Raw genomic sequence first — 18,746 nt, forward strand, 5'->3', positions numbered from 1 at the left:
CATGTTGTGTTGCTACCATGATGTTGTGTTGTTGTCATGTTGTGCTGCTACCATGATGTTGTGTTGTTGTCATGTTGTGCTGCTACCATGTTGTGTTGTTGTCATGTTGTGCTGCTACCATGATGTTGTGCTGCTACCATGTTGTGTTGTTGTCATGTTGTGCTGCTACCATGATGTTGTGTTGTTGTCATGTTGTGCTGCTACCATGTTGTGTTGTTGTCATGTTGTGCTGCTACCATGTTGTGTTGTTGTCATGTTGTGCTGCTACCATGATGTTGTGTTGTTGTCATGTTGTGCTGCTACCATGTTGTGTTGTTGTCATGTTGTGCTGCTACCATGTTGTGTTGTTGTCATGTTGTGTTGCTACCATGATGTTGTGTTGTTGTCACGTTGTGCTGCTACCATGTTGTGTTGTTGTCATGTTGTGTTGTTGTCATGTTGTGTTGTTGTCATGTTGTGTTGTTGTCATGTTGTGTTGTTGTCATGTTGTGTTGTTGTCATGTTGTGTGCTACCATGATTGTCATGTTGTGTTACCATGATGTTGTGTTGTTGTCATGTTGTGCTGCTACCATGATGTTGTGTTGTTGTCATGTTGTGCTGCTACCATGTTGTGTTGTTGTCATGTTGTGTTGCTACCATGATGTTGTGTTGTTGTCATGTTGTGCTGCTACCATGTTGTGTTGTTGTCATGTTGTGTTGCTACCATGATGTTGTGTTGTTGTCATGTTGTGCTGCTACCATGTTGTGTTGTTGTCATGTTGTGCTGCTACCATGTTGTTGTCATGTTGTGTTGCTACCATGCTGTGTTGTCATGTTGTGTTGCTACCATGATGTTGTGTTGTTGTTGTGTTGTTGTCATGTTGTGCTGCTACCATGTTGTGTTGTTGTCATGTTGTGTTGCTACCATGATGTTTGTTGTCATGTTGTCATGTTGTGCTGCTACCATGTTGTGTTGTTGTCATGTTGTGTTGCTACCATGATGTTTGTCATGTTGTTGCTCATGTTGTGTCTGCTACCATGTTGTGTTGTTGTCATGTTGTGTTGTTGTCATGTTGTGTTGTTGTCATGTTGTGTTGTTGTCATGTTGTGCTGCTACCATGTTGTGTTGTTGTCATGTTGTGTTGCTACCATGATGTTGTGTTGTTGTCATGTTGTGCTGCTACCATGTTGTGTTGTTGTCATGTTGTGCTGCTACCATGCTGTGTTGTCATGTTGTGTTGCTACCATGCTGTGTTGTCATGTTGTGTTGCTACCATGATGTTGTGTTGTTGTCATGTTGTGCTGCTACCATGTTGTGTTGTTGTCATGTTGTGTTGCTACCATGATGTTGTGTTGTTGTCATGTTGTGCTGCTACCATGTTGTGTTGTTGTCATGTTGTGTTGCTACCATGATGTTGTGCTGCTACCATGTTGTGTTGTTGTCATGTTGTGCTGCTACCATGCTGTGTTGTCATGTTGTGTTGCTACCATGCTGTGTTGTCATGTTGTGTTGCTACCATGCTGTGTTGTCATGTTGTTGTCATGTTGCTACCATGCTGTGTTGTCATGTGTTGCTGCCTTGCTATGTTGTCATGTTGTTGTCATGTTGTGTTGCTACCATGCTGTGTTGTCATGTGTTGCTGCCTTGCTATGTTGTCATGTTGTTGTCATGTTGTGTTGCTACCATGTTGTGTTGCTATCATGCTGTGTTGTCATGTTGTTGTCATGTTGTGTTGCTACCATGCTGTGTTGTCATGTGTTGCTGCCTTGCTATGTTGTTGTGTTGTGTTGTCTCTCTTGTCCTGATGTGTGTTTTGTCCAAAAATGTACATGTTATTTATTTATTTAAATGTATCCCAGCCTCCATCCCCACAGGTGGTCTTTAACCTTTTGGTAGGCCGTCATTGTAAATAAGAAGTTTGTTCTTAAACTGACGTACCTGGTTAAATAAAGGTTAATTAAATTACTTTTGAATTCAGGCTGTAACAAAACGTTGTGGAATAAGTCAAGGGTTGTGAATATTTTCGGACGACACTGGATATAGTTTCTGTGTGTTTGATACCATTCCATCCTCGTCCCCCCCTCAACAGCCTCCTGTGTTTATGCTTTTACCTCTCCCCTTCTCTCCCCTCTCCCTTTCCTGTGTCTGGGACAGCCCTACCAGAGAACAGGAGACCTTCTCTGCCGTCCAAACCCTCCATTCAGACCTTAATCCCAGCTCCAGTCCAGGTTACTCCCCCAACCTTAGCCCCATCTCCAAACCCAGCCCCAGTGGGTTCTACCCCCCAGCCTTACCCCCAGCCCCAGTGGGTTCTACCCCCCAGCCCCAGTGGGATCTACCCCCAGTCTTACCCCCAGCCCCAGTGGGTTCTACCCCCCAGTCTTAGCCCCAGTGGGTTCTACCCCCCAGTCTTACCCCCAGCCCCAGTGGGTTCTACCCCCAGTCTTAGCCCCAGTGGGTTCTACCCCCCAGTCTTAGCCCCAGTGGGTTCTACCCCCCAGTCTTAACCCCAGCCCCAGTGGGTTCTACCCCCCCAGTCTTACCCCCAGCCCCCCCCCCAGCCCCAGTGGGATCTACCCCCCAGTCTTACCCCCAGCCCCAGTGGGTTCTACCCCCAGTCTTACCCCCAGCCCCAGTGGGTTCTACCCCCCAGTCTTAACCCCAGTGGGTTCTACCCCCACAGTCTTACCCCCAGCCCCATTGGGATCTACCCCCCAGTCTTAACCCCAGCCCCAGTGGGATCTACCCCCCAGTCTTACCCCCAGCCCCAGTGCGGTCTACTCCCCCAGCCTTACCCCCAGCCCCAGTCCAAAGGAAAACACCACCAGTCTCCACAGAGTCTGAACCTCCTCTTCCTCCTCGGTAAGTGTGTGTATCTATGTCCTGGACTCCTGATAGACTGTATAGTGACTCCTTGGTTAGTGACCCCTGATAGACTGGTTAGTGACCCCTGATAGACTGGTTAGTGACCCCTGATAGACTGGTTAGTGACCCCTGATAGACTGGTTAGTGACTCATGATAGACTGGTTAGTGACTCCTTGGTTAGTGACCCCTGATAGACTGGTTAGTGACCCCTGATAGACTGGTTAGTGACCCCTGATAGACTGGTTACTGACTCCTGATAGACTGGTTAGTGACTCCTTGGTTAGTGACTCCTGATGGACTGGTTAGTGACTCCTGATAGACTGGTTAGTGACCCCTTGGTTAGTGAGCCCTGATAGACTGGTTAGTGACTCCTGACAGACTGGTTAGTGACTCCTGATAGACTGGTTAGTGACTCCTTGGTTAGTGACTCCTGATAGACTGGTTAGTGACTCCTGATAGACTGGTTAGTGACTCCTGATAGACTGGTTAGTGACTCCTGATAGACTGGTTAGTGACTCCTGATAGACTGGTTAGTGACTCCTGACAGACTGGTTAGTGACTCCTGATAGACTGGTTAGTGAGTCCTGATAGACTGGTTAGTGAGTCCTGATAGACTGGTTAGTGACTCCTGATAGACTGGTTAGTGACTCCTGATAGACTGGTTAGTGACTCCTTGGTTAGTGACTCCTGATAGGCTGGTTAGTGACTCCTGATAGACTGGTTAGTGACTCCTGATAGACTGGGTAGTGACTCCTGATAGACTGGTTAGTGACTCCTTGGTTAGTGACTCCTGATAGACTGGTTAGTGACTCCTGATAGACTGGTTAGTGACTCCTGATAGACTGGTTAGTGACTCCTGATAGACTGGTTAGTGACTCCTTGGTTAGTGACTCCTGATAGACTGTATAGTCCTCCTTGGTTAGTGACTCCTGATAGACTGGTTAGTGACTCCTGATAGACTGGTTAGTGACTCCTGACAGACTGGTTAGTGACTCCTGATAGACTGTATAGTCCTCCTTGGTTAGTGAGTCCTGATAGACTGGTTAGTGACTCCTGATATGCTGGTTAGTGACTCCTTGGTTAGTGACTCCTGATATGCTGGTTAGTGACTCCTTGGTTAGTGACTCCTGATAGACTGGTTAGTGACTCCTGATAGACTGGTTAGTGACTCCTGATAGACTGGTTAGTGACTCCTGATAGACTGGTTAGTGACTCCTTGGTTAGTGACTCCTGATAGGCTGGTTAGTGACTCCTGATAGACTGGTTAGTGACTCCTGACAGACTGGTTAGTGACTCCTGACAGACTGGTTAGTGACTCCTGATAGACTGTATAGTCCTCCTTGGTTAGTGAGTCCTGATAGACTGGTTAGTGACTCCTGATATGCTGGTTAGTGACTCCTTGGTTAGTGACTCCTGATATGCTGGTTAGTGACTCCTTGGTTAGTGACTCCTGATAGACTGGTTAGTGACTCCTGATAGACTGGTTAGTGACTCCTGATAGACTGGTTAGTGACTCCTGATAGACTGGGTAGTGACTCCTGATAGACTGGTTAGTGACTCCTTGGTTAGTGACTCCTGATAGACTGGTTAGTGACTCCTGATAGACTGGTTAGTGACTCCTGATAGACTGGTTAGTGACTCCTTGGTTAGTGACTCCTGATAGACTGTATAGTCCTCCTTGGTTAGTGACTCCTGATAGACTGGTTAGTGACTCCTGATATGCTGGTTAGTGACTCCTTGGTTAGTGACTCCTGATAGACTGGTTAGTGACTCCTGATAGACTGGTTAGTGACTCCTGACAGGCTGGTTAGTGACTCCTGACAGGCTGGTTAGTGACTCCTGATAGGCTGGTTAGTGACTCCTGATAGGCTGGTTAGTGACTCCTTGGTTAGTGACTCCCGATAGACTGGTTAGTGACTCCTGATAGACTGGTTAGTGACTCCTTGGTTAGTGACTCCTTGGTTAGTGACTCCTGATAGACTGGTTAGTGACTCCTGATAGACTGGTTAGTGACTCCTGATAGACTGGTTAGTGACTCCTGACATGCTGGTTAGTGACTCCTGACAGGCTGGTTAGTGACTCCTGATAGGCTGGTTAGTGACTCCTGATAGGCTGGTTAGTGACTCCTTGGTTAGTGACTCCTGATAGACTGGTTAGTGACTCCTGATAGACTGGTTAGTGACTCCTTGGTTAGTGACTCCTGATAGACTGGTTAGTGACTCCTTGGTTAGTGACTCCTGATAGACTGGTTAGTGACTCCTGATAGGCTGGTTAGTGACTCCGGATAGACTGGTTAGTGACTCCTTGGTTAGTGACTCCTGATAGACTGGTTAGTGACTCCTTATAGACTGGTTAGTGACTCCTGATAGACTGGTTAGTGACTCCTGATAGACTGGTTAGTGACTCCTTGGTTAGTGACTCCTGATAGACTGGTTAGTGACCCCTGATAGACTGGTTAGTGACCCCTGATAGACTGGTTAGTGACTCCTGACAGACTGGTTAGTGACTCCTTGGTTAGTGACTCCTGATAGACTGGTTAGTGACTCCTGATAGACTGGTTAGTGACTCCTTGGTTAGTGACTCCTGATAGACTGGTTAGTGACCCCTGATAGACTGGTTAGTGACCCCTGATAGACTGGTTAGTGACTCCTGATAGACTGGTTAGTGACCCCTGATAGACTGGTTAGTGACCCCTGATAGACTGGTTAGTGACTCCTGACAGACTGTATAGTCCTCCTTGGTTAGTGACTCCTGATAGACTGGTTAGTGACTCCTGATAGACTGGTTAGTTACTCCTTGGTTAGTGACTCCTGACAGACTGTATAGTCCTCCTTGGTTAGTGACTCCTGATAGACTGGTTAGTGACTCCTGATAGACTGGTTAGTTACTCCTTGGTTAGTGACTCCTTGGTTAGTGACTGCTGATAGACTGGTTAGTGACTCCTGATAGACTGGTTAGTGACTCCTGACAGACTGGTTAGTGACTCCTGACAGACTGGTTAGTGACTCCTTGGTTAGTGACTCCTGATAGACTGGTTAGTGACTCCTGATAGACTGGTTAGTGACTCCTGATAGACTGGTTAGTGACTCCTTGGTTAGTGACTCCTGATAGACTGGTTAGTGACTCCTGATAGACTGGTTAGTGACTCCTGATAGACTGGTTAGTGACTCCTGATAGACTGGTTAGTGACTCCTGATAGATAGGCTGGTTAGTGACTCCTGATAGACTGGTTAGTGACTCCTGATAGACTGGTTAGTGACTCCTTGGTTAGTGACTCCTGATAGACTGGTTAGTGACTCCTGATAGACTGGTTAGTGACTCCTGATAGACTGGTTAGTGACTCCTTGTTGTCATGTTGCTGCTCTTAAAGTAGTAGAAATGTACAATACTAATATAATAGTATAACTCTGCATGTCTCTCTTTGTATATTCCAGAACACACACACTCTTAACCTGTCTCTGTCTGTGTGTCTCAGACCCCAGGGAGCGGTTAAGACGCTCCCCCTCCGCCCCCCTCCCATAAAGACTGTTCCTGGTCGACCCCCACCTCCCCAGGCTATCTCTGCCCCCTCTACTATATCATCCAATCAGCCATCCCCTCCCCAGGATGTCTCTGCCCCCTCTACCACATCAGCCGATCAACAGGCTGTCCCCGTCCCCTCCAATCAGCCGCAGGGTCAGAGGGCACCAAAGAGAGGCCCCCCTCTACCCCCCCGACCCAAGCCTGGACATCCCCTGTACAAGAACTACATGGTAAACAAACATCTACTGGCTGTACCCCGCACTATACTGTATATTCAAATTAGTGGATTTGGCTATTTCAGCCACATCCGTTGCTGACAGGTGTATAAAATCCAGCACACAGCCATGCAATCTCCATAGACAAACGTTGGCTGTAGAATGGCTCGTACTGAAGAGCTCACTTTTAACATAGAGCTGACCCGGTCAACTGTAAATGCTGTTATCGTGAAGTGGAAACGTCCAGGAGCAACAACGGCTCAGCCGAGAAGTGGTAGGCCACACAAGCTCACAGACCGCAGAGTGCTGGAGCGTATAAATATCATCTGTCCTCGGTTGTAACCCTCACTACTGAGTTCCAAACTGCCTCTGGAAGCAACGTCAGCACAAGAACTGTTCGTCGGGAGCTTCATGAAATGGGTTTCCGTGGCCGAGCAGCCGCATACGAGCCTAAGATCACCATGAGCAATGCCAAGCGTCGGCTGGAGAGGTGTAAAGCTGGCCGCCATTGGGCTCTGGAGCAGTGGAAACGTGTTCTCTGTAGTGATGGACGGACGTATCTGGTTTTGGCGGATGCCAGTAGAACGCTACCTGCCCAAATGCATAGTGCCTACTGTAAAGTTTGGTGGAGGAGGAATAATGGTCTGGTACTGTTTTTCATGGTTCGGGCCCCTTAGTTCCAGTGAAGGGAAATCTTAGTGCTACAGCATATAATTATATTCTAGATGATTCTGTGCTTCCAGGTTCGTGGCAACAGTTTGGGGAAGGTCCTTTCCTGTTTTGGCATGACAATGCCCCCGTGCACAAAGCGTGTTCCATACAGAAATGGTTTGTTGAGATCGGTGTGGAAGAACTTGACTGGCCTGCACAGAGCCCTGACCTCAACCCCATCGAACACCTTTGGGATGAATTGGGGTGCCGACTGCAAACCAGGCCAAATCGCCCAACATCAGTGCCGACCTCACTAATGCTCTTGTGGCTGAATGGAAACAAGTCCCTGCAGTAATGTTCCAACATCTAGTGGAAAGCCTTCCCAGAAGAGTGGAGGCTGTTATAGCAGCAATGTTCCAACATCTAGTGGAAAGCCTTCCCAGAAGAGTGGAGGCTGTTATAGCAGCAATGTTCCAACATCTAGTGGAAAGCCTTCCCAGAAGAGTGGAGGCTGTTATAGCAGCAATGTTCCAGCATCTAGTGGAAAGCCTTCCCAGAAGAGTGGAGGCTGTTATAGCAGCAATGTTCCTACATCTAGTGGAAAGCCTTCCCAGAAGAGTGGAGGCTGTTATAGCAGCAATGTTCCAACATCTAGTGGAAAGCCTTCCCAGATGCTAACATGCTAACACTGATTATACCTACCAGACCCTTCAGACATGCTAACATGCTAACACCTACCAGACCCTTCAGACATGCTAACACTAATTATACCTACCAGACCCTTCAGACATGCTAACACTGATTATACCTACCAGGCTCTTTAGACATGTTAACATGCTAACACTGATTATACCGACCAGGCCCTTCAGACATGCTAACACTGATTATACCTACCAGACCCTTCAGACATGCTAACATGCTAACACTGATTATACCTACCAGACCCTTCAGACATGCTAACATGCTAACACCTACCAGACCCTTCAGACATGCTAACATGCTAACACTGATTATACCTACCAGACCCTTCAGACATGCTAACACTGATTATACCGACCAGGCCCTTCAGACATGCTAACATGCTAACACTGATTATACCTACCAGACCCTTTAGACATGCTAACATGCTAACACTGATTATACCGACCAGGCCCTTAATATAATAATAATATATGCCATTTAGCAGACGCTTTTATCCAAAGCGACTTACAGTCATGTGTGCATACATTCTACGTATGGGTGGTCCCGGGGATCGAACCCACTACCCTGGCGTTACAAGCGCCATGTTCTACCAACTGAGCTACAGAAGGGTCACATGCTAACACTGATTATACCTACCAGGCCCTTCAGACATGCTAACACCTACCAGACCCTTCAGACATGCTAACATGCTAACACTGATTATACCGACCAGGCCCTTCAGACATGCTAACACTGATTATACCTACCAGACCCTTCAGACATGCTAACACCTACCAGACCCTTCAAACATGCTAACATGCTAACACTGATTATACCTACCAGACCCTTCAGACATGCTAACATGCTAACACTGATTATACCGACCAGGCCCTTCAGACATGCTAACACTGATTATACCTACCAGGCCCTTCAGACATGCTAACACCTACCAGACCCTTCAGACATGCTAACATGCTAACACTGATTATACCTACCAGACCCTTGCTCATTTACCTTTATTCCATTTAATGAACTCCTTATACGGGTGTGTCTCAGAAACAAGACGTCCTGGTTCTGTTGGAGAAGATAGACTCCGCCCACGATGACTGTCTCCTGGGGGAGGAGTCAGGTCGGGTTCAAGGGTCACACATGACTGTTATCAACCCTCTGTCTGACCAATCACGGCCTCCCAACAACCAACAAAACCAATCGGATCCCGCCTCGGATGACAAGAGCCAATTGAAGCCTCCCTCTGAATACAAGAGCCAATCAGAACCTCCGGTAAAATACGCCACATATAACCTTGCAAAATATTTGTTTTATTTCATCTTTCTAGTTTGCATTGTCTCTCAATTTCCTCCTTTAGTCCATCCTCCCATCTCAGACCAGTGTAGAGAAGACCCAGGTTACAGCACCTGTCAGGTGAGACACGCACACGCACACGCACACGCACACGCACACGGACAGACAGACAGACAGACAGACAGACAGACAGACAGACAGACAGACAGACAGACAGACAGACAGACAGACAGACAGACAGACAGACAGACAGACAGACAGACAGACAGACAGACAGACAGACAGACAGACAGACAGACAGACAGACAGACTGGTGAATTGTTTTCCCCCGTGTGTTTGTGTAGCGGTCCGAGGTGTGTGGCGCGGTTCGACTACGAGGGTGAGGAGGAAGACGAGCTGACCTTCTCCGAGGGTAACGTCATCGCTCTGACGGAGGTGATTGATCAGGAGTGGGGGCGAGGTCAAATCCACGGGCGAATAGGAATCTTCCCCCTGGCCTTCACCGAGATCCTGGAGGAACCACCCCCGTCGCCAGGGTTACAGACCATTGTCGAGACAACTGAATCATCAGGTGAGCAAGACCCAAAGTCCTTCAATTACTTAACCATAATTGTGTGTGTGTGTGTGTGTGTGTGTGTGTGTGTGTGTGTGTGTGTGTGTGTGTGTGTGTGTGTGTGTGTGTGTGTGTGTGTGTGTGTGTGTGTGTGTGTGTGTGTGTGTGTGTGTGTGTGTGTGTGTGTGTGCAGACCTTGATTAGACATTTCCTTTCAATTGTAGTTGTTTCCTTCTTGACCAAAGCCAAACATATAGACCTAGATAGATTTGGCCAACTGGATTCTAGTGGAGAGCTGTATGTGGTGATCCTATAACCTAGTCTTTCTGTCCCGTGAGGCTCGTTATCCTATAACCTCGTCTTTCTGTCCTGTGAGGCTGGTTATCCTATAACCTCGTCTTTCTGTCCCGTGAGGCTGGTTATCCTGTAGCCTCGTCTTTCTGTCCTGTGAGGCTGGTTATCCTATAGCCTCGTCTTTCTGTCCTCTGGTTATCCTATGTCCTGTGTGGTTATCCTTAGCCTCGTCTTTCTGTCCCGTGAGGCTGGTTATCCTATAGCCTCGTCTTTCTGTCCTGTGAGGCTGGTTATCCTATAACCTCGTCTTTCTGTCCCGTGAGGCTGGTTATCCTATAGCCTCGTCTTTCTGTCCCGTGAGGCTGGTTATCCTATAACCTCGTCTTTCTGTCCCGTGAGGCTGGTTATCCTATAGCCTCGTCTTTCTGTCCTGTGAGGCTGGTTATCCTATAACCTCGTCTTTCTGTCCTGTAAGGCTGGTTATCCTATAACCTCGTCTTTCTGTCCTGTGAGGCTGGTTATCCTATAGCCTCGTCTTTCTGTCCTGTGAGGCTGGTTATCATATAACCTCGTCTTTCTGTCCTGTGAGTCTTTGAGAGTAGATAGTTGACCACATAGACAGGTTCATTAGGAGCAGAGTTAATGGTTAAATGTGAAATGGATCCTCTCTCCCTGGTAACGGGTCCTCTCTCCCTGGCAACGGATGCTCTCTCCCTGGCAACGGATGCTCTCTCCCTGGCAACGGATGCTCTCTCCCTGACAACGGATGCTCTCTCCCTGACAACGGATGCTCTCTCCCTGACAACGGATGCTCTCTCCCTGACAACGGATGCTCTCTCCCTGACAACGGATGCTCTCTCCCTGACAACGGATGCTCTCTCCCTGACAACGGATGCTCTCTCCCTGACAACGGATGCTCTCTCCCTGACAACGGATGCTCTCTCCCTGACAACGGATGCTCTCTCCCTGACAACGGGTCCTCTCTCCCTGACAACAGATGCTCTCTCCCTGACAACAGGTCCTCTCTCCCTGACAACGGATCCTCTCTCCCTGACAACGGATCCTCTCTCCCTGACAACGGATGCTCTCTCCCTGGAAACAGGTCCTCTCTCCCTGACAACGGGTCCTCTCTCCCTGACAACGGGTCCTCTCTCCCTGAAAACGGGTCCTCTCTCCCTGACAGAGGGTCTGAGTGGAATGTTTGTCCACAACAGAACACCCTTCAGTCAGCTGAAGATTTGTGTGTTAATATTTATAAATGTGTGTGTGCGTGTGCGTACGCTCTGTGTTCTCTCTCAGACGTTCCAGACCAGTGGGTTGTGGCTCTCCACGACTTCCCAGGTCAGACTGCAGAGGATATGTGGTTCCAGCAGGGGGCGCTGATCAGAGTAACGGAGCGTGTCGACGCAGACTGGACCAGAGGAACACTGGACGGACGGGAGGGACTGTTCCCCACTACCTTCACACGCACCTGTAACACAGGTAACACACAGAGTAGGGTGGAGTTGCCCTAGACGCTGATCTGGGGTCAGTTTTGCTTTCCCCCACCCACACTAATGGTTAAGGTTTGGGGGAGGGGAAGCTGATCCTAGATCAGTCCCTAAGGGAGGCTTCATCTCGGGGTAACATGCACAGGACGCACACATTTTGGCCTAACCATATTTTTTGCTCCTCTCTGCAGCTCAGCCAATGACGGGCCAGCCTGTGGCCAGGGGCGTGGCCAAGGTCCTGTTTGATTTCAGTGGAGAGAGAGAAGATGAGCTCTCACTGAAGGTATGTTGGAGGTAGATGAAGGTAGAGGAAGGTATGGTGGAGGTAGAGGAAGGTATGGTGAAGGTAGATGAAGGTATGGTGAAGGTAGAGGAAGGTATGGTGGAGGTAGAGGAAGGTATGGTGGAGGTATGGTGAAGGTATGGTGAAGGTAGATGAAGGTATGGTGGAGGTGGATGAAGGTATGGTGGAGGTGGATGAAGGTATGGTGAAGGTAGAGGAAGGTATGGTGGCGGTAGAGGAAGGTATGGTGGCGGTAGAGGAAGGTATGGTGGCGGTAGAGGAAGGTATGGTGGCGGTAGAGGAAGGTATGGGGAAGGTATGGTGAAGGTAATTGAAGGTATGGTGAAGGTAGATTAAGGTATGGTGAAGGTAGATGAAGGTATGGTGAAGGTAGATGAAGGTATGGTGAAGGTAGATGGGGGTATGGTGGAGGTAGATGAAGGTATGGTGGAGGTAGATGAAGGTATGGTGGAGGTGGATGAAGGTATGGTGGAGGTGGATGAAGGTATGGTGAAGGTAGATGAAGGTATGGTGAAGATAGATGAAGGTAGATGGAGGTATGGTGAAGGTAGATGGAGGTATGGTGGAGGTAGATGGAGGTATGGTGGAGGTAGATGAAGGTATGGTGGAGGTAGATGAAGGTATGGTGGAGGTAGATGAAGGTATGGTGGAGGTAGATGAAGGTATGGTGGAGGTAGATGAAGGTATGGTGGAGGTGGATGAAGGTATGGTGGAGGTGGATGAAAGTATGGTGAAGGTAGATTAAGGTAGATGAAGGTATGGTGGAGGTAGATGGAGGTATGGTGGAGGTAGATGAAGGTATGGTGGAGGTAGATGAAGGTATGATGGAGGTAGATGAAGGTATGGTGGAGGTAGATGAAGGTATGGTAGATGAAGGTATGGTGGAGGTAGAGGAAGGTATGGTGAAGGTAGATGGAGGTATGGTGAATGTATGGTGAAGGTAGATGAATGTATGGTGAAGGTAGATGGAGGTATGGTGAAGGTATGGTGAAGGTAGATGAAGGTATGGTGGAGGTAGATGAAGGTATGGTGGAGGTAGATGAAGGTATGGTGGAGATAGAGGAAGGTATGGTGAAGGTATGGTGAAGATAGATGGAAGGTATGGTGAAGATAGATGAAGGTATGGTGAAGGTAGATGGAGGTATGGTGGAGGTAGATGAAGGTATGGTGGGGGTAGATGGAAGGTATGGTGGAGGTAGAGGAAGGTATGGTGGAGGTAGAGGAAGGTATGGTGGAGGTAGAGGAAGGTATGGTGGAGGTAGAGGAAGGTATGGTGGAGGTAGAGGAAGGTATGGTGGAGGTAGAGGAAGGTATGGTGGAAGGTAGATGGGGGGTATGGTGGAGGTAGGGAAGGTATGGTGGAGGTAGAGGAAGGTATGGTGGAGGTGGAAGGTATGGTGAAGGGTGAATGTGAAGGTAGATAAAGGTATGGTGGAGGTAGATGAAGGGAGATGAAGGTATGGTGAAGGAAGATGAAGGTATGGTGAAGGTAGATGGAGGTATGGTGAAGGTAGTTGAAGGTGGATGAATGTATGGTGAAGGTAGATGAAGGTATGGTGAAGGTAGATGAAGGTATGGTGAAGGTAGATGGAGGTATGGTGAAGGTAGATGGAGGTATGATGAAGATAGAGGAAGGTATGGTGGAGGTAGAGGAAGGTATGGTGAAGGTAGATGAATGTATGGTGAAGGTAGATGGAGGTATGGTGAAGGTAGATGGAGGTATGGTGAAGGTGGATGAATGTATGGTGAAGGTAGATGAAGGTATGGTGAAGATGTAGATGGTGAAGGTAGATGGTGGGTAGATGGGGGTATGGTGAGGTGGATGAAGGTATGGTGGGGGTAGATGAAGGTAGGTAGAGGAAGGTATGGTGAAGGTAGATGGGGGTATGGTGAAGGTGGATGAAGGTATGGTGGATGAAGGTATGGTATGAAGTATGGTGGAGGTAGAGGAAGGTATGGTGAAGGTAGATGGGGGTATGGTGAAGGTAGATGGAGGTATGGTGAAGATAGAGGAAGGTAGATGAAGGTATGGTGAAGGTAGATGAAGGTATGGTGAAGGTAGATGAATGTATGGTGGAGGTAGAGGAAGGTATGGTGGAGGTATATGAAGGTATGGTGGAGGTATATGAAGGTATGGTGGAGGTAGATGAAGGTATGGTGGAGGTAGATTAAGTATGGTGAAGGTAGATGGAGGTATGGTGAAGGTAGATGAAGGTGGATGAATGTATGGTGAAGGTAGATGAAGGTAGATGGGGGTATGATGAAGGTAGATGGAGGTATGGTGAAGTTAGATGAAGGTATGGTGGAGGTAGATGAAGGTATGGTGGAGGTAGATGAAGGTATGGTGGAGGTAGATGAAGGTATGGTGGAGGTAGATGAAGGTATGGTGGAGGTAGAGGAAGGTATGGTGGAGGTAGATGCAGGTATGGTGGAGGTAGAGGAAGGTATGGTGGAGGTAGATGCAGGTATGGTGGAGGTAGATGAAGGTATGGTGGAGGTAGAGGAAGGTATGGTGGAGGAAGGTATGGTGAAGATATGGTGGAGGTAGATGAAGGTATGGTGAAGGTAGGCTTGCTCAGCACTTTGTGAGTGTGTGTTATTTTGTCACAGATGAAGTAGAAAGTCTAATGATCTCTCCCTGTCTCTCTGTCCCTGTCTCTCCCCCCTCCTCTTTCCCTCTGTCTCTCTCCCAGGCAGGGGAGGTAGTAACAGAGGTGGTGACAGTAGATGAGGAGTGGTATCTGGCGGATGCAGGAAGGAGACGAGGCCTGGTCCCCAAAAACTACCTGTCACTGCTTCCTGACAGCTGCAAATAGGACTATGTGATATATATATATATATATATACTACATTGCCAAAAGTATGTGGACACCCCTTCAAATTAGTGGATTCAGCTATTTCAGCCACACCCGTTGCTGACAGGTGTGTAAAATCGAGCGTGTCGCTTTGCGATCTCCATAGACAAACATTGGCAGTAGAATGGCCCGTACGGAAGAGCTCGGTGACTTTCAACGTGGGCACCGTCATAGGATGCCACCTGTTTGACAAGTCAGTTGGTCAAGTTTCGTCCGGTCACCTGTAAGTGTTGATATTGTGAAGCTCACCTCTTATTGGACTCTGGAGCAGTGGAAAACGCGTTCTCCGGAGTGATGAATCACGCTTCACCATCTGGCATTCTGACGGACGAATCTGGGTTTGGTGGATGCCAGGAGAACGCTACCTGCCCCAATGCATAGTGCCAACTGTAAAGTTTGGTGGGGAGGAATAATGGTTTGGGCCCCTTAGTTCCAGTGAAGGGAAATCTTAACACTACAGCAATACAATAACATTCTAGATGATTCTGTGCTTCCAACTTTATGGCAACAGTTTGGGGAAGGTCCTTTTCCTGTTTCAGCATGAATATGCCCCCGTGCTCAAAGCGAGTTCCATACAGAAATGGTTTGTTGAAATCAGTGTGGAAGAACTTGACTGGCCTTCACAGAGCCCTGACTTCAACCCATCAAACACCTTTGGTATGAATTGTAAGTCCCCGCAGCAATGTTCCATCATCTAGTGGAAAGCCTTCCCAGAAGAGTGGAGGCTGTTATAGCAGCAATGTTCCAACATCTAGTGGAAAGCCTTCCCAGAAGAGTGGAGGCTGTTATAGCAGCAATGTTCCATCATCTAGTGGAAAGCCTTCCCAGAAGAGTGGAGGCTGTTATAGCAGCAATGTTCCAACATCTAGTGGAAAGCCTTCCCAGAAGAGTAGAGGCTGTTATAGCAGCAATGTTCCAACATCTAGTGGAAAGCCTTCCCAGAAGAGTGGAGGCTGTTATAGCAGCAATGTTCCAACATCTAGTGGAAAGTCTTCCCAGAAGATTGGAGGCTGTTATAACAGCAAATTGGGGACCAACTCCATATGAATTCCCATGATTTTTGAATGAGATGTTCGATGAGCAGGTGTCCACATACCTTTGGTAATGTAGTGTATCTTTGAATATGTGCCTTCAGAAAATATTCATACCCCTTTCACTTATTCCATATTTTGTTTTACAGCCTGAATTCAAAGTTGATTAAATAGTTTTTTTTTCTCACAGATCTACGCACAATACCCCATAATGACATCACAATACCCCATAATGACATCACAATAACCCATAATGACAAAGTGAATACATGTTCTTAGAAATGTTTGCAAATTTATTGAAAAAATGAAATGCAGAAATATCTAATTTACAATAAGTATTTACATCCCTGAGTCAATACTTTGTAGAAGCACAATTGACAGTAAGTCTTTCTGGGTAAGAGCTTTCCACACGTGGATTGTGTAACATTTGCCCATTTTTATAATTTTCAAAATGGTTGTTGATCATTGCTAGACAAATTTATTTGAAAATCTAGAACAGAATTCAATCCAAGCTGTAACTCGGCCACTCTGGAACATTCCATGTCTTCTTGGTAAGCAACTCCAGTGTAGATGTGGCCTTGTGTTTTAGATTAATGTCCTGCTGAAAGGTGATTTCATCTCCCAGTGTCTGGTGGGAAGCAGACTGAACCAGGTTCTCCTCTAGGATTTTGCCTGTGCTTAGCTCAATTCCATTTATTTTTTTTATCCTGAAAAACTAATCGAGTCCTAAAGGATTTCAAGCATACCCATAACATGATGCAGCCACCACCATGCTTCAAAATACGAAGCGTGTTACTCGGTGATATGTTGTGTTGGATTTCCCCAAAAATAATTATAATAAAATAAATAAATAAAATAATAAAAAGTTCATTTCTTTGGCACATTTTTTGCCGTTTTGAACTAAGTGCCTTGGTTTGGAATACTTGTGTTCTGGACAGGCCTCCTTCTTGTCCTGGTCATTGAGATTGAATCTGTGTTTGAAATGCACTGCTCAACTGAGGGACCTTACAGATAATTGTATGTGTGGGGGTACAGAGATGAGGGACCTAACAGATAATTGTATGTGTGGGGTACAGAGATGAGGGACCTTACAGATAATTGTATGTGTGGGGTACAGAGATGAGGGACCTTACAGTATGTGTGGGGTACAGAGATGAGGGACCTTACAGATAATTGTACGTGTGGGGTACAGAGATGAGGGACCTTACAGTATGTGTGGGGTACAGAGATGAGGGACCTTACAATTATCTGTATGTGTGGGGTACAGAGATGAGGGACCTTACAGATAATTGTATGTGTGGGGTACAGAGATGAGGGACCTAACAGATAATTGTATGTGTGGGGTACAGAGATGAGGGACCTTACAGATAATTGTATGTGTGGGGTACAGAGATGAGGGACCTTACAGATAATTGTATGTGTGGGGATACAGAGATGAGGGACCTTACAGATAATTGTATGTGTGGGGTACAGAGATGAGGAAGTCATTAATAATCATGTTAAACACTATTATTGAACACAGAGTGAGTCCATGCAACTTATTATGTGACTTGTTGAGCACATGTTTACTCCAGACCTTATTTTAGGTTTGTCATAACAAATGGGTTGAATACTGATTGACTCAAGACATTTCAGATTTTCATTTTTGATTCATTTGTAAACATAAAAAAAAAATTAAAAAAACATATTTCCACTTTGACATTATGGGGTATTGTGATGTCATTATGGGGTATTGTGATGTCATTATGGGGTATTGTGATGTCATTATGGGGTATTGTGTGTAGTCCAGTGACGAAATCTCAATTGAATCCATTTTAAATTCCGTCTTTAACAGAACAGCATGTGGAAGAAGTCAAGGGGTGTGAATATACACTGAGTATAAAAAGCATTGCTGAATCCAGGTAAAAACCTACGATGCTTTTTATCGATTTAAAATCCACTTCAATCAAGTGTAGATGAAGAGAAGGATTCAGATTAAAGAAGGATTCGTGAGCCTCGGCGTATCGGTGCCATTCAGAAGGTGAACGGACAAGACAAAAGATTGAATTGCCTTTGAACCTGGGTACGGTGTTAGGTGCCAGGTGCCACCGGTTTGTGTCAAGAACTGCAACGCTGCTGGATTTTTCACGTTCAACCGTTTCCTGTTTGTATCTAGAATAGTCCACCACCCAAAGGAGGTCCAGCCAACTTGACACAACTGTGGGAAGCATTGGAGTCGACATGGGCCAGCATCACTGTGGAACGCTTTCCACACTTTTTGTAGAGTCCATGTCCTGACGAATTGAGGCCGTTCTGAGGGCAAGAGGGGGGTGCAATTGAATGTTAGGAAGGTGTTCCTAATGTTTTGTCCACTGTGTATATAGCAGGTGTGTGAGGTACAGGGACTGAGAAAGTGTTTGTTAAGCGAATTAATGAGTGTGTGTTGTAGTACTGATGTGGTTGATGAGCATTCTGTTTACATCTCAGTATGATAAGGAATAGATCGAAAACAGTTTGACACCAAACTACCCTCCACATTGACACCAAACCACCCTCCACATTGACACCAAACCACCCTCCACATTGACCAAACCACCCTCCACATTGACCAAACCACCCTCCACATCGACACCAAACCACCCTCCGTATTGACACCAAACCACCCTCCGTATTGACACCAAACCACCCTCCGTATTGACACCAAACCACCCTCCACATTGACCAAACCACCCTCCACATTGACACCAAACCACCCTCCGTATTGACACCAAACCACCCTCCATAGACACCAAACCACCCTCCACAGACACCAAACCACCCTCCACAGACACCAAACTACCCTCCACAGACACCAAACCACCCTCCACAGACACCAAACCACCCTCCAGACACCAAACCACCCTCCACAGACACCAAACCACCCTCCACAGACACCAAACCACCCTCCACAGACACCAAACCACCCTCCAGACACCAAACCACCCTCCACATTGACACCAAACCACCCTCCACATTGACACCA

The 18,746-nt window shown here is 47.1% G+C and overlaps 2 protein-coding genes across 2 annotated transcripts in view; both read left to right on the forward strand.

Annotated features, from left to right (window-relative positions):
* LOC124008835 (serine/arginine repetitive matrix protein 1-like) overlaps positions 1-2,488 on the forward strand; it is a 51,188-nt gene extending 48,700 nt beyond the window's left edge. The window contains exon 8 of the mRNA XM_046320415.1: positions 2,136-2,488. Within this exon, the coding sequence (XP_046176371.1) occupies positions 2,136-2,488 (353 nt within the window). The remainder of the gene's footprint in view (positions 1-2,135) is intronic.
* Positions 2,489-2,650: 162 nt separating this feature from the next.
* On the forward strand, positions 2,651-15,094 carry LOC124008936 (SH3 domain-containing protein 19-like). The gene is made up of 8 exons (XM_046320535.1): positions 2,651-2,843; positions 6,323-6,599; positions 8,973-9,197; positions 9,283-9,338; positions 9,563-9,789; positions 11,365-11,547; positions 11,747-11,838; positions 14,553-15,094. The coding sequence occupies exons 2-8, from the start codon at positions 6,597-6,599 to the stop codon at positions 14,673-14,675; spliced, it is 909 nt and encodes a 302-aa protein (XP_046176491.1). The 5' UTR covers positions 2,651-2,843; positions 6,323-6,596; the 3' UTR covers positions 14,676-15,094.
* Positions 15,095-18,746: the final 3,652 nt, after the last annotated feature.

Source organism: Oncorhynchus gorbuscha, linkage group LG21 (genome assembly GCF_021184085.1).
Source record: "Oncorhynchus gorbuscha isolate QuinsamMale2020 ecotype Even-year linkage group LG21, OgorEven_v1.0, whole genome shotgun sequence".
Lineage (NCBI taxonomy): Eukaryota > Metazoa > Chordata > Actinopteri > Salmoniformes > Salmonidae > Oncorhynchus > Oncorhynchus gorbuscha.

Bases quoted from the DNA above. Each gene is read 5' to 3' on its own strand.
- LOC124008936 (XM_046320535.1), top strand. The intron at 9,790-11,364 runs GTGAGCAAGACC...GTTCTCTCTCAG, and splicing joins CGAGACAACTGAATCATCAG to ACGTTCCAGACCAGTGGGTT. The intron at 11,839-14,552 runs GTATGTTGGAGG...TCTCTCTCCCAG, and splicing joins AAGATGAGCTCTCACTGAAG to GCAGGGGAGGTAGTAACAGA.